General features: G+C 38.3%; 1 protein-coding gene across 3 annotated transcripts in view; it reads right to left on the reverse strand.

Annotated features, from left to right (window-relative positions):
* col12a1a (collagen, type XII, alpha 1a) overlaps nt 1-15,997 on the reverse strand; it is an 82,198-nt gene that overhangs the window by 65,528 nt on the left and 673 nt on the right. For all 3 annotated transcript variants that reach the window (XM_082144028.1, XM_082144026.1, XM_082144027.1), the window contains exons 2-13: nt 15,802-15,907; nt 10,913-11,029; nt 10,671-10,811; nt 9,501-9,551; nt 8,463-8,726; nt 7,404-7,568; nt 7,155-7,328; nt 6,768-7,058; nt 5,783-6,385; nt 4,768-5,046; nt 4,412-4,684; nt 4,043-4,312 (exon numbers count right to left, since the gene is read on the reverse strand). In XM_082144028.1, coding sequence (XP_082000154.1) covers nt 4,043-4,312; nt 4,412-4,684; nt 4,768-5,046; nt 5,783-6,385; nt 6,768-7,058; nt 7,155-7,328; nt 7,404-7,568; nt 8,463-8,726; nt 9,501-9,551; nt 10,671-10,811; nt 10,913-11,029; nt 15,802-15,871 — 2,698 coding nt within the window. In that variant the 5' untranslated portion in view covers nt 15,872-15,907. The remainder of the gene's footprint in view (nt 1-4,042; nt 4,313-4,411; nt 4,685-4,767; nt 5,047-5,782; nt 6,386-6,767; nt 7,059-7,154; nt 7,329-7,403; nt 7,569-8,462; nt 8,727-9,500; nt 9,552-10,670; nt 10,812-10,912; nt 11,030-15,801; nt 15,908-15,997) is intronic.

Below are 15,997 nucleotides of genomic sequence, written 5' to 3' on the forward strand. Positions count from 1 at the left end.
TAAGTTGGTTCGTCTATAAGCCTCCACCTCACCTGTCTAGATCTGCCCCAGCATCATATCTTACAAGCTCACACCAGAGTGTCTTTGTATTTATTGGGAGTATCAACTAGGGTTGGGAATCGAAAATCGATTCCAATTCTGGAATCGGATACTTAAGGTCAGGAATCAGATACTTGTTATAAAATTTCAATTGCTCTAATCAATTTCTTTGTGTCCAATTAATATGACTTCAAACCACTTCAAACCGCAGGAAGAGTGTGCTGCACACAAAAAGTGATTTCAATGTGATTTTAAACCATTCCAGCGCAAGAAGACCCAAGCGCTGTTTTCTGTGCTGCACACACATCAAAAGTGCACGCACAGAAAGCCGCCTCTCATACTGTATAGCGCATGATACTGAACTGAGTTTTCTTCCGCATCTTTTTGCACTTGAACGGACAAATACACACAAAAATATGTCAAAATATTCTCGTAAACACATTAGGTTATGTTTTAAGTGAACGTAAACAGTTGACAAAGAAAACATGTGTAAGTAAAGCTCTTAAAGTGACAGCAGTCTAATATTCCTGCTACCTTTTCTATAATAACGTTAATCAAACAACAAAAGACACAGAGAAAATTCACTCTCTGTTCTTGATTGAATAACTTTTGTAACCATATTTGTAATGTATATTTTATTTATGTATATTTTAAGTATCAAAAAAGTTCCTTGTGTAAGAGTTTAGCCTGTTGCTTTTTTGGTTCATGGTGTTCAGCTACAATGAAATGTTTTACAATAGGACTTAAGGGTCATTCACATGATTGAAATGAAGAACGATAACTGTAAAGATAACTATAACGATAAATATATTTGCGTCCACACCAACGAACAATAACGGTCTGTTTATTCTAAGCTCGCGCGCTGCGGTTTCAAAGTGTGTACAATGTCATTGAACATGTTTTTGCTGTCCTTGTTGAATTCACACAGCTTTAACCAGCAGGTGTCCTCACCATGCAATGTTTTCAGTGAAGCTAGTGTAATCGATCTAATAATCTAACAGTGAATTTAGCTGACGTAGTCAATAAAGTAGAATAAAAACAACAACTAGTCTTTTTCACCGCAACTTCAATGTTGTTGAAACAAGGTAATACTTCTCACCGTTTATTCAGAGGGTATGAACGATTGTTTTCCATATCCATTTTCTTGAAAAGGGGCTTGACTTGTCAAACAGTGGCGATTAACCTCTCCGCAATGTTGTCTGCCATTTTAAATGTGTGAGCCCTTAAATTAGAATGGATTCTGATTGGCTGTTAGAGTTTTATTGTTCAACAGCTGGAAAAAAAATTGTTCCGAAAGTGATACCAACAACATAATTTCTCGATATCGACGTTAACTCTGCTATTCTTTAATATTTAAATATTTAATTATTAATATTATTTATTTATTTATTTATTTTACCTTATTGGAATCAAAATTAGGAATCGATAAGAATCGGAATCGATAAGCATAATCAGAATCGTTAAAATTCAAACGATACCCAACCGTAGTATCAAGTCCATAATATCTAGTCCGCCAAGACCAAGTACATTAACATTGTCAAATCCGTTAACATGCTACAACTATTCCGAGAGTCTATTTATCATGATTGAAATGTTGCTTACATGGCAACATTTCAACTTCAGAAACATGCTTTTTGCCCACAGAATGTGGTTGCAGTATCAACCAGTCAAAATCTAACCAGTCAAACCTTGAGCCCCTGGCCATGGTTGCCAACTTTAACTAAACAGACTAATGACTACATCATGAACAATTTAGGCCCTGGATCTAATTTCTGGATCTTCTCACCCGTGTCAACATTCAGAAAAAGCTTACTCTACCGTTGACTGAGTGGAATAAAGTATGACACAGCTGAGAAATCAGTCTTTAAAAGGTAATGAAAAGATGGGGTGGTCACAAGCTGAGAACATATTGACATCGAACATCTTGAACGTGCTTTTGAACAACTGCCATACAAAGCTGACAAAAACAATCTAGCATTACTTACACTTGGACATTACAGAAGTTAATTTCCAATAGCATACTGATTAAGCTTTGTAAAATTTCCTTGGGATCCATATAGACACAGTGCTTGATGAGTAAATGAGGTCTGTCCTCTCTATTCTCGCAGAATTCATCTCATTTTCAGTAAAACAGGGCAAGCGCTCCTGGCTGAGAGACATAATCTGGCGCTGGCAAAGATCTCACAGCCCAAGCCCAGTTTCCACAAAAACTATCATGAGACAAAACTCATGCTGACTGCAACCACATTCACCAGATGTTAAAACACATAGACGCTCTAAGACCCCTGAAGCAAACTGGCTTATTTAGAAAAACAAGTTTACATTTTTTTGCAATTCCGCAATTATAATGACATTTTTAACAGTTCAGTTGAGTATGCTGAATATGAGATGCAATGTGATTCTCACACCCTCAGAATGAACTAATCGGTCACTAAAGCCCTTATTTAAGGTCACTTCCTAATTGCCCTGACTGAGCTAGGCCATTTTCTGGAGGCTGAGGGCAACTAAAACAAAGAAAGCTGTGTTATTCTCCAGGATATGGAGTATAACGAAGCTCAGTTTGGAAACCCCTTGTCATCGGCCAGAAATTAGTCACATGTTTCCTTCGCCTCTGTGTTGAAAGGCAGCTTGAGTCAGCATACATAATGACAAGCCTCTGAAGTTTATGATTTTGTATAATGTGCAATGGACAGTCATTAGCCGTTCCAGTTAGATATTATAATCAGCATTTTTTAATATGACACTGCTTGTAATCCATCCGAAAAATTACGTGCAGCAAGTACTGGGCATTTATGACAGATACGTTAAGGTTAAAAACTTTGGATGAAATAGTTTGACTCAGTGACTCAAATCAAACAAGCCCCACAAGTTAATAGTACAGTACCGTTTTTATCAAGAGAATATTGAGAGAGACTTGGACTTTACTTTTTGCGAAGACAAAAAACAAACAAGCATTTTTATGTGGAAGCAATTGGCTCTTAGTGGTTTGAGACCACTAATGTAAGCCGGACCGCAACAGAACACTGTCGTTCGTTAAGAAATAACTAGCAATTACAAAAAATCCTTCTGGCTGCACAACATCAAAACAGTATGTAATATATATATTGACATGATGTGGTTTTTAAATTAGTAACTTTGGAAAAGTGGGATGCAACAATACACTGTATGATTTAAGTTTAAAACCCCAAATTCTGATTGCTAGACCAGGGTTAGACACTAGAAAAGATTTCTCCAAACTAATATCTCTTGAGGTTTTGTTTCCATTCGCTATTCATGCAATGCCAAGCATGAGTGAGGACATTTTTACAAGCTCAGCTAATTCATCTGGTGCCCACACACCAAATGTCTAAAGCCACAGCGTGGGGGAATCCACACAGTGAGATCTGTCATTAGATGACACAGTCTAAAAAGTCACCCAGTTGGTTCCCCAAATTACGAATTGCACTTCAAACTGACAGACAACACTGAAAGTATTTTAAGTGCATCTGGCCTCTGTTAAGAGTGTGATATAGAAGCATGCAAAGAAACAATTAGGGTACCAGAAATCACTGTCTAAAACAAACCATCAAAATGTACAGCTTTAACACTTTGCTATAAAGTTCTATATCTGCCGAAATTTGGTAATTATCATATCTTGAGACTGTCAGCATTTGAAAAAATCTTCTTACAGCATTTGTCAATTGATAATGCAAAGTGACTTATTTATTTGATTTCAGCTCTTTCATTTCTTCATTTTCAATTTCTCATTTGATATCACTACACTGTATTTGCATCATATAGTAGATTGGCATTCTCATAGTAGCCAAGCCAACCTGCCTTCAAGGAGTCTGCATATGTGTTATTGAAAAAGCAACGTTGGTCAACCATTGGTGCAGACCGCCATCTGGGTCTTCAACCATCCATAACCCATTGTTTTTTAGTTTTGTATCATACAGTGTACAGCAGACAAATTAATTGCAATGTAGAAAGCACAAACTTAATTTGCAATACTAAAGTCTCTTACCTTCCAGGGTGGTGCCTGTTCCCATAAGTGGAGCTCCGAGGCCAGAGGTATAGCGGGCACTAACAAACAGCTCATACTCGGTGTCTGGGAGAAGATTCTTCAGCAAAGCAGTTGTTGTGTCTCCTTTAACAAATATTTCTTTCCTTTCCCCACCATCAGGTTTGTAGGCCACATTATATTGAAGCACATTGCCTGGAGCAGCCTGCCATGAAACCTTCATGCTGGACACGGTCTCGTTGAAGACCCTCAAGTCACGTGGAGAGCCCCGAACTGAGAGAGAATAATAATTATAAGATTAAATGACTTCGTTTGAAATTTCAAGAGAAAAGAATCAGGCGTGAAAGCCACAAATCCTCCAACAGTGCTGACCTTCTTTGGTGGTGCCCTCAGTCTCCAGTGAGGGACCCATTCCACTTGCATACTCAGGAGACACTGTTACACGGTAGGTGGTGACGGGGAGCAGTTTTTGCAGCACAGTGGTGACCTGACTCCCATCGGTTTCTGCTTCCAGTTTATCTCCTCCACTCACAGGCTCATAGGACAGTCTGTACCTCAGCACTGATCCTGGAGCAGCTTTCCACGACACTCGGAAGCTTTCCACAGCCTCCTCGCTCACCATGAGGTTACGGACAGGGCCAATCTCTGAATTACGAGAGCAGTGCGTGTTATCAGTCAAATGCAAATAAAAGTGTATATGTCAGAGAAAAACAACTTTGAGCAAATACCTTCTAAAGTCGTCTCCTCGCCTGTCAAAGGAAAGCTGTCTCCTTTATCATACTGGGCAATGACATTAACCTCATAGGTGGTCAAGGGCGTGAGATTGGGCAAAACTGTAGTGTCGGTGTCATGAGGAACCACCAAAGAGATGTAGTCTCCAGTTATGTCAGCCGCTGGCCTGAATCGCACCATAAAAGACAGGACATCCTCTCCCTCAGAAATCCATGAGGTCCTGAAGCTCCTTGAGGTCACCTCAGAGAAGCTTAGCGACTTTGGTGGAAGCAAACCTGTGTGGTGAAACACATCACTATATGTTAAAGGCAACTTTTTTTACAGTGTATTTTATCTTGAAAGTTTATCCTTTCACATTCAATGCTTTGAGTTTGGTCTTGCTTGCTGTTTTGCTCTGGGAGAACTTTTAAATGCATTGCAGTTATAAATTCTAAATATACATGAAATAACAAATAATAAAACTGGAAGAAGAAAAAAAGTGGTGTGACAACAATTTAGTATTATTTTAATGATGATGTTGATTATTTATTGCTCATGATGTTTATTATGTCTAAGCAGCCCTGAACAGATGTTTCCAGAGTTTAGTATTTTCATAACTATTCGTGTTATGAAACAATATTGATAACTGTGATTTTGCCAAGTAGGGTGTGTTCCTAGATCCCCATCTTTTGTTGGTCCTGGAACTACATTCCCATCAAACAAACACAGTCTGAACCCTATCCTAAACTAACCATAAAACTACTTTAAACTGTCTAAACCATAAACTGCCTATCAGAGAGAATAGATTAGGTTGACAAGAATGTTGTTCAAGCCCCTAACCCTAGCCCTAACCTTCACACTTTCCTCATTCCTAATTTGTTATTGGATGATAAGAATGTTATTCCAGGACCATCAAGACAAGTCTTACTTGGGGAAATCATGGTAAGCCATCCATCTGGCTCACACACATAAATATGAACAGAAATTTCAGAATGAAAATAATAAATAGCTTAACCGAAAGTTGCCACATACTTCTTTTCTTGATGTTATGGAGCTCCTGCTCAATTCTTAAGCAGATGGATGTGGTCAGTTCCTTGGAGATTCGCTCAAAAGCATCAAAGTCTTCAACCTCAAACACATGGTTATCAGCAGGAGCATTGGCAATAGCTTCCAGCTCGGAGCGCACGGCGTCCTTGACTCCCACCGCAAAAATCTCAACGTCTGTATCCTTTAGTTTGTTGGCAGGGTCTTTGAAAGAATCCGAGGACTTGCCGTCCGTGATGAGCACCATGACTCGCGGCACGTTATCACGAGCACCACGGCCTGAAATGAAGATCTTTTCCCTCACGTAGGTCATGGCCTTGCCAGTGTTGGTGGAGCCTCCACGGTAGGGGAACATGCGGACCGCCTTGACCACAGTTGCAATGTCATGGTGCTTGTTCAAGGCAAACTCAGTGTGAGGATCCCTGCTGTACTGAACCAAGCTGATTTGCACTTTGTTGGGTCCGATGTCAAAGGAATTGACGAGCACTTCGAGGAAGGCTCTGACTTTAGCAAAGTTAGCCAGTCCTATACTGTACGAGCCATCCACCAGGAGGACAATGTCAGCTTGGACATCAACCTCTAGGGAACACTCTGTAGGGCACAAAACACAAAATGTTACAACCTGTTTGTCTGATGGAATTTTTTATTTTGGAACGAGCATTTGGAAGGTAAACAGATATCAGTAAGGACCAGTATACAGATAAGGGTGGATCCGTGAGACTATACAACTTTTGCCCAGATTTTTGCCCATATCTACAGTCTGGAGGAGTCAAATGGACTACTTGTTTATGGTGCTTCTTTGTCATTTTTAGAGCTTGACAGCCCTACACAATTTTGAGACTAAATAAATGGTAAATGATAACAACAGTTTCATTCTGGCAGGAACTATTCTTTTAAACTCAGAATGGATACCCTGGGGGGACTGTTTGATAAAAGCATCTACTAGATGACAAATTAGTAGTTAGCATCTTACCTGTAGACACTTTCACAGGCTGAGTTTTCTCTGTGACAACTTGTGGCTTACTAGGGGTCAGACCTTTGAGGGCAAACAGACTGATCTCATACTCTGTCTCAGGGGACAGGTCTCTGACATTGGCCAAGGTGAATGTGGGCCCTGTGTAGAGCTCCTGCTTCTTGGCGCCAACAATCATGGGGAAGACCTGCAGCTTATAGCCTGTGATGACACCAGGAGATGAATCCCACGTAATTCTCATGGATTTAGAGGAGACATCAGTTACTCTGAGGTTCGAAGCTGGTTCAACAACTGCAAAAACATGGGGAGATGATTTATAGATCTTCCATTAACTGGTCAATTCTCAATGAGTTTATCTAGAACATAAATGCATGTGTTGGGTTGTACCTTCCTCTCCGCCTACAAGGGAATTTAGCTGCACCTCCACACCAGAACAGACCTCAGTGATGAGCTCCTTCTGCACCTGACTGATCATGTCGAAGTTTGGAACATTATAGACATGCTTGCTGTGGGGAGTGGAAGCCATCTCCTTCAACTCATCCTCATCTGCCCCTTTGATACCTAAAGACATGAATTGTGGCTTGAAAGAGAGTTCCATATTACAGATACATATTCAACAGATGTATAGACACATACCCAGGACAAAGATCTCTACTCCAATGTTCCTCAGCCGTTCGGCATACTCCCCAACTGGGTCTTGCGACTTTCCATCCGTGATGATCATGGCCACTTTTGGGAAGCCTTTCCTGGCTCCAGCCGCCTCAGTAAAAGTGTTTTTCTCCAGATAGTCCATAGCATCACCTGGTTGAGCGTGTAAGACACCAAGATACAAAATTCATACATGTTGGATGATGACTACAAACAGCTAGTGCTACAATACTTCTAATCGGGTTGGTAGAAAAAGTCTTTATGTTTGAAATTCAGACAATAAATGACACTGTGAGCATAATTTTGCCAAGTAGGACCTAGGACGTGTTCCTACATTACCTACATGTGTTATCACAATTACTGTACATAGACCTAAATTGTTTGTTTCATGATGTTGGTAATCAGGGCTTGCATGAACTTTTTTGCTCATCAGCCACTGTGGCTAGTGGTTTAAAGTTATATTTAATATTGTCTCATAATTTGGCAGCAGGTATATTAGGCTGCTGTCACTTTAAGACCTGATGCACAGATCCATTATACTGTTACACGTGTTTTCTTTCTCAACTGTTTACATTTACTTAAAACATAACTGACTGTGACATTAATTGACATTATTTTATGTGTATTTGACTGTTTAAGTGCAATAAGAACTCAATTTAGTACTGAGAGGCAGCTTTATGTACTTGTACTTTGGGCGTGAGCACAAAATCTGCAGAAATTAGTAAAATGATGCACAATACACGCAATCCCACGCCGAAATTCAAGTTACATGCCACTGCTGAAATCCACCTGCATTTGGCGGTTTGGCGGGTGTTAATGTCAAGCCCTGTTGGTAATCTATACTGTGAGCACTCTGGTCAACTTTAATTTTAAATGTGCTATAAAATTAAAGTTAAAGTTGATGAGAATGTTATTCACACTCTAAACATACCCCAAATCTGATTAGCTGAATAACGTTGACTATGTTTGTTCCAGGACCAACAAGGATGTTCACCCAGAAACAAGTCCTAATCGGCAAAATCATGGTATGGTAAATCTTTTACACACCTGTCATGGTATTACCACCCTTGTAGGGCAGATTTTTAATGGCTCGTAGGACATCAGACCGTCTGTAATGGGTGTTCATGTCGAACTCTGTCCTGGTATCTGAGCTGTACTGTACCACAGCCACTCGGGTCTTATCCTCTCCAATGTCGAAGGCTCCCGCCATGGCCCCAATGAAACTCCGGATAAACTTAAAGTTTTCTCTTCCCACACTCCAAGAGCCATCCACCAGGAAAACCAGATCTGTGATAGCACTTACTGAACACTCTGCATGACGAGGGAACGAAGGGAAAGCCATGAGACAAAGCCAAATAATAATATGAGAACAAACTATCAGCTACAATCTTCATCATTTCGCTTATTGGTTTTGACACATTATTGAGAAATAAATGTTGTTGTTGTTTAAAAAAGCTGTCTGTTTAACGCATGTTTATTTTGCAGCTACACTTACTCAATTATTAATGACTCTGGCAGTGACCTCCAGCATTTCCAAAATTTGCTTTTGCAATGCAATGGATACTTTCAATAAACTTATTTCTGTTTCTTTAGACATTACTAACTTTAATGTGAAATGTACATCTTGAGAACTGGTTCTCTGGAATTTCAGTGGGATTTTTTTTTGGCTCCTGTACTCATGATTTGGACTCACAAGAAAAGGAGTGGAATTGGGTCAGGACCGTAATCCTTTCCCCTAGTTTAAAACATGATGTCTGAGTGTGTGAGAGTAAATGAATGAGGCTAGAAGGAACCTCAGCCCGCCTCTGTGTTATAACAGCCACTTCTAACAGCACAAAGCAAAACGTTTCATAAGCTCTGATTCTATTTTAATGCTTTTAATTAAAGGCAATTTTTACATTGCCAACCACAGCCTTGAGCAATCTTTCTTTGTGAGCTGTAACAAGTTCATAAAGCCTACAATGGTCAGAAGAAAAAAGTCTAAAGGAAAAATGTGATCTAATACATTGCATATAGAGTTCCATTTCATAGGTGACAAGGAACCTATTTGGAATGATGAAGAAATGGTTTGATGAATATACTCACTGACAGCGTCTATCGTTGGCCTCTTTGTTCCACTTGTATTGCTGGATTGAACTGTAATAGGAGAAGAAGTTTGGTCTGTGTCTTGAAAGCTTGTGATTCATTTTGACAAATGGATTTATCACAACTAATTATCAACAATACTTTGTTTTGTAATTTAGCTCAGTAGATCTCAAGATCTCTTTCTTTCTGAAGAAAATGATTTGCCCATGCAAAACCTCAAAACCATCACAATGCTAGTGTTTTGTGAGTGGTTGAATAGGTATTGCTATACATTTACTAAATTATTCTGAAAGTTTTAAGTATATTGCTATGTGATACCTAGAGTATTGTGGGTTGTTGCATTATGGCTTAAGTCAAAGAAGTCCACTCTTATATATATATAAAAAAAAAAAGTATATATATATATTTTTTTTTTTTTTTGTATATATATATATAAAATTATGTCATGTGCAGGGCTCTATGGAACATTGTTTCCACCACTGGATAAAAGATAAAAAATAAAAAAGGTAATTGCTTCATTTTATCTTACATTTTTCTCAGAATTGTATGATATAAGTCAAATTTGGAGTTAAAAATTGAGAATTGTGAGAATTAAACTCACAATTATGGGGGGGGGGGGGATTTCAAGTGTAATCAATTAAGTATGGAGCCCTATGGAAGTTTGTTTCTGCCACAGAATAAAGCAATTTAAAAGATAATTGTGACTTTTTATCTCACAATTCTGACTTCTTCCCTCACAATTCTGAGTTTTTTAATTCTGAGTTTTTTCCCTCGAAATTCTGACTTTTTTTTTTTTTTATCACAATTGCGAGTTTATATCTCGCAATTCTAACTTCTTTTTCAGCATTGTGAGATGCAGTAAACTTGCAATTCCGAGTTATAAAGTCCAATTCTGAGGGAAAAAAACATGTTATTAATTTTTACTTGATGGAAACACGCCATTTCTGAAGTAATTCAATTGAAACTTTCCTTGACAATGATTAAAACCATTTAAAATTTTCCCTAAGCTACATTTTTAAAAGTTCTTTATCATAGACAATATGTTATTAACCCACAAGCCGCATGATTTGAAATATCATTCATGTCCGTATAGGTGAGGGTTACGAGTTTCATGCCAAAGTTCAATACATGAATATGTGATAAGAGAAAGGGTGTTGGGTGTGCACTTACTTGTTAACTGTCCAAGAATTGGGATGCTTTCTTCCACACCATCAAATGAATTGATTGACACCGAATAGTCTACATCTGGAGTTAGATCCGTGATTGATGTGCTTGTGGCCGAGTCAGGAAGAGTAAAATCTTTAGAATCATCTGGAACAGATAATGAGATATCAAGTCAGAAGATAAGTCAGTCAAAGCTAATCAAAAGACATGCAGATGCTGTAAGGTGTGCAGCTGCTGACATCACGCACCTGTATCTGACGTTACTTGTATTCTGTAGCCCTGTATCTGAGACGCAGGCCTCCTCCATGACATTTGCACTGTGTTTTCATTTAGGATTTTAAATTTCAAATCTGAAGGAGGCTCCACTGCAAACAAGAGGATAAAAGAGTCAAGATCACGAGAAACTGCGATATCTGAATTTTGAAGATGATTTTCTTAACAACCCCAACGACAAACACTTCAGGACTGAAGTTGACTTGTTTATTGTTGGGCAAGACAAACACAACCAAGAGTAAAGATGACAAAACACAACATAAGAGGGTGACGGAAGCCATTTCGGATCAAATGGCCTTTTCTTGAGTTGCATAACCTGGAATCTCATGGTCTGCAGCTCAAGCAGAGAAGAACTAAACACATTTCAAGACCTATTACAAAACAAAACGTCATCCACGCCAATCCATGTGCAGACAACCATCCAATACATGCTGAATGCAGTCAATACAAGGCATGCCCGTTCAGCAGAACTCTGGCGACAAAAATAAATCATATCCATTCCCAAGATATTGATTATACAATGGAATCGAGTTTTCAAGATGTCAAAGAAGTCCAGATGGCTCTGTCAAAAAGTAAGACACAAAAATATACATATATGTTATATATACGCTTTGTATATATACATATATTCCAACAAGGCTAACGGGTTTTACTAAAGCCACACATCCATTGCAAATCTCATAAAAAGAATACACAACTTGTCGTGACAGACTTTTGTGTAGTTCCTTTTCATACAGAAGGCGTACGTGACAAGACAACACTCCTAATTGAGAGGTTTGAAGGAAAACGTACAATCACGCAAATATGAGGAGGAAATATATCCACATTCGTCTGATTGTCGAAGTGTCATGCACATGTACATGAGAAAGTTGCTTATTGTTACACTGTTTCCATGTACACAAAGGACAACACATAGAGAAGCTACAAATGTATTTCAAAATGATATTCTGTCATAGACATTATTGACATGCGATCTACATCAAACCGTGGTGGATCTCATCTCTGCCGGCGGCGATCTACGAGGATGAGATGATGTCCACTTACATGTTACATCCGCATGCATGAATGCTGATGATTGATGTAAATCCCTGCTGTCAGGATAATGCCTTGAATGCAAAGAATGCAGAGGAAAAACAGCGGATCTCATCCAAAATTTAACCAATAGAGGATATTAAACATGCTTCATTTCACAGAAAGGAATTAGTATATTTTACCAGCAGAATGCAATATTACAATAGTGTTCAGCACACTTAAAAATAAAGGTTGATTGAAACTTTTTTGGGAGAAAGTTCTTATTGATAAGTTTCTTCAGATCAACGTTTTGTTTTTAGAGCACCAGAACATGCTTTTTAAGACTGCAAAAAAAGTGGTTTCTGACTTAGTGTTTTGTCTTGTTTTCCTGTATAAATATCTAAACATTCTTAAATCAACATACATTTTTTTTTGAGAAGCAAAATTTCAAGATATTATGTCTTGTTTTCAGATTTTTTTTTTATTTTTTATTTTTTTTACATTTTCTGGAAAACATGATTATTTTTCTCACACCGTTGGCATTTTATCTTGTTATAAGCATAAATAAGAAATAATTGACAACGTGCCGTTGAATTATTAGAAAAATAATGCACAACTGCCGGGAGTCAATTATTCCACTTATACTACAGTTCCCACACCTCAAAATATTGTTCGGATGATGTATTTCAAGACGTTTGTCAGTTTTTTATCCTTAAAACACTCTTGTGTGTTTGACTAATTTCTTACGCTTCTCATCCCACGCCTCTGTTGCTAATTCCAAAACTTCATTTTAGAGCGTGTGATGGAGACTTCAGCCACTGATAGCAGATTAATGCAGTTATTAATGCAGTTATTGAGTTCCAGAGAGCGTGTGTGAATTACCTGAGTCTGTGCATCTCTCCACAGTGTTCAGCAGCAGCGTCTCTACTAATAGCGAAACTGTAAGTTTATCTGCTCCAAGAACAGCGCCATTATTACCTCACTAATGAGAAGCTCATGTAGCTTTTGAGATGTTAAACTATTTTACTGACGAATTTGTCAGAGCAGCGCTGATAACACTTTTCTGTGCGAGTGTGTGTCTGTACTGTATGTGTGTGTGTGTTTGAGTGGGGGGGAGAGCGGGAGAAAGAGAGTATGGAAATAATTTGTCGTTTTTATTCTATTGTTTTCTATATTTATTTGCTGTTGTGGGTTTTGGTTATTTTGCTGCTGTATACTCTGAAATTTCTGAAATCATTTGGCGAAGTGATGTGAAACTGTAATGCGGTCAAGACCTGCTGGAACTACTTTAGCCGTGCGTTTTCGAAGTACACCTTAGAACGTTCGTAAACCAATCAGATTCAAGCATTCAACAGCCCCGTATAAACTCACTTAATTTTAATACATTTTTCAGAAAGCTAGACTTAATATATTTAGTCATTTTGCTTCTCAAGTAAATTTTAATCTTGATTAAAGAATGTTTAGATATTTGTAGTGAAAAAAAAACAAGACAAAATCTAAACTAAGTTTTTTTCGTGTAGAGAATTATCATTTTTTCTTTCAAATTGGAACCTTTATTGTTAAGATGATCAAACTAGTGGATTTATTCCCACTCTTCATCAACAAGGTGATGAAGATCCACAGAATCTGCTATAGATGTATTATCATCTATAAGAGCAGATCGTTCCTGTAGAAACCTTGATCATCTTTTTTCCATGCATTACTGTTCTTAATTTCTCTGTTCTCTACCTAACGGCCAGCTGGATAATGATGAGGACGTGGCAAAATGTCCCATGCACAAAGAAAAAGAAGGGTGGAAAGACACGTGTGCGTGGATGGAGGCCAGAGCAAGCAGAATATCATTTTAAAATAAACGATGGAGGAAACACACCAGGAAAACGACAAAGAACACGACCTGCTGGAGAAAGAAGGCTCACCAACCTGACGCATCAAACTCAAACGGTCTGTGTCCGAACAGGCCTCTGCCCTTCTCCGAACCCACGAGTCTTCACTGATTGGTCAAGCCGAGGCATCTTACGGGACGTGTCGCGCAAACCGTGCATCAAACACCACCTACCATGTGCTTAAGACGCCAGCTTAAACACCAGCTTAGTGGACTGTGAAATAATGCAGTCGGACAGCTTTGTTGACTGTTGACAGTTTAATAACGAAATGGACACACAAACGTCTGCTCGGGTTGAGTTTCGGGAAACTTCAGGATGAGGAGGCCCGTCGGGAGAGTGTTTCTCTCATGAGAGAAAGTCTGCCCCGCGTCAGTAACCTCCAGCCAGTCAGGCATTTCTTTCGGGCTTGTGCCGTTGCCAGGTTGGAGTCTCCCGGAGAAGCCGAACAGATGCCAAAGTAATTTCGCAACATGTGCTGACATTAAACATTACTGCATATTAACTTTCCGTATGGATTGCAACTCAGCGTTTTGGTGAGCGGCTGCAGGAAACCTAAAAAAGGCTCTTTGTCTTTGTGCTGTCTGAGGACTAGTTCAGCCCTCTCGTGTTACATCTTTCCATTCTGTTACAGCAACAAAACAAAAAAAAAGGAAGTTTCCATTTGATTTTCCAGCTGAATCAGACTCCATCCTCACGTTCTCACATCATTTTCTCCCGAGACAGCCGTCACTGGGCTGAACTGATGCTGTGTGGTGACTTTAATTACATATCCCACTTAAACTGAACCACTTCAAATCATGTGGGAGAAAACACTTATCCATTTTACTACTGCAGCTGATTTAGTTAAGCATAACTAAAATATGTATTTTTATATTTTAAGTAGATTGTACATGTATTTCCAGATACAGGCACAATTGGGATGTTTTGAAAATGCCAACTCAGGAAATATTAGATAGGATTTGAATTTAATGTAAGAGGAATTGTGTAAAGAATTGGGCGAATGAAAGGACAATACGAGTTTTAAGGCAAAAACTAGCTTATAGACAGGAATCTATGGAAAACTATGTCAGAGTAACACATGTTGTGACACTGTTATTCAGATTTATATCTCACATTTTAAATAATCTATCATGCAAAGCACTTAAAAATGATAAAGTACAAATTAAATATATATAGGTATAAAATACAGGTTAAATAATTAAATATGTTAGTACATATAAACTATAGTCAAGCTATAAATTGTAAAGTAAATTAAAAATATTATTAAAATGTTTATTTTAAGGCCCTTTATGGGAATCCCGGCTCTGTCATCTGTGATTGGACGTTGGAGGAAAAAAAGGGCAAGTTTTCATTCCTTCTGAGTCGGTTTTCTGGCTGGATTTTTCTCTGGATCTGGCAACCCTGATCACAGTGTGCAGTGAAAAAGTTCAAAACTAAGAGCTTTTTTGGCATATCTTTTAACTCATGATTACTGCACATTTGAGTTTGACTTAAGAGAGTTAAGTCCGTAAAAGAAAACAAAAACGGTCGTCTATTAGAGTAGAGGAACGCCTCGCAACAAATGGCAAATGTGTGTGTGTGTGTGTGTGTGTGTGTGTGTGTGTGTGTGTGTGTGTGTGTGTGTGTGTGTGTGTGTGTGTGTGTGTGTGTGTGTGTGTGTGTGTGTGTGTGTTTGTCTTTAGGGGCACTGAAATCACACTTAACATGAAGAGTAACATTTTTAAACAAATTTAGCACATACTTTGTTAGGTTATCTTAATAGATTTTAAACTATATCTATATTTCTATAAATCTATGACTATATACTATTGTACATAACTATTATCAACTTTTAAGTCAACTATATAACTTAAGTATGGTCTAATACAGCTAAATATAAGATATTCAAAAATTAAAGGTTATTTATACTTAGTGTCCAAAAACATATTTCATTGTATAAAAAAAAGAGAGAGAGAGAGAATGAACTATACCTTGAGCCTCTACTGAGTTCAGTAATAGAGTAAAGAGAGCAGCAGCGGCCAGAGACAGCCTGATCTTCATGTTTATACAGACTCAGTCAGCAACTCATTTATTAATCTACAAAGAGAAGAAGAAAGAAAAGAAATCATCCTTATTTCTGTATTCATTGCACTACAATATTTTCATTCATTCTTAGTGTGCTTAGTA

This window comes from Leuciscus leuciscus, assembly GCF_965113295.1.
Source record: "Leuciscus leuciscus genome assembly, chromosome: 17".
NCBI lineage: Eukaryota > Metazoa > Chordata > Actinopteri > Cypriniformes > Leuciscidae > Leuciscus > Leuciscus leuciscus.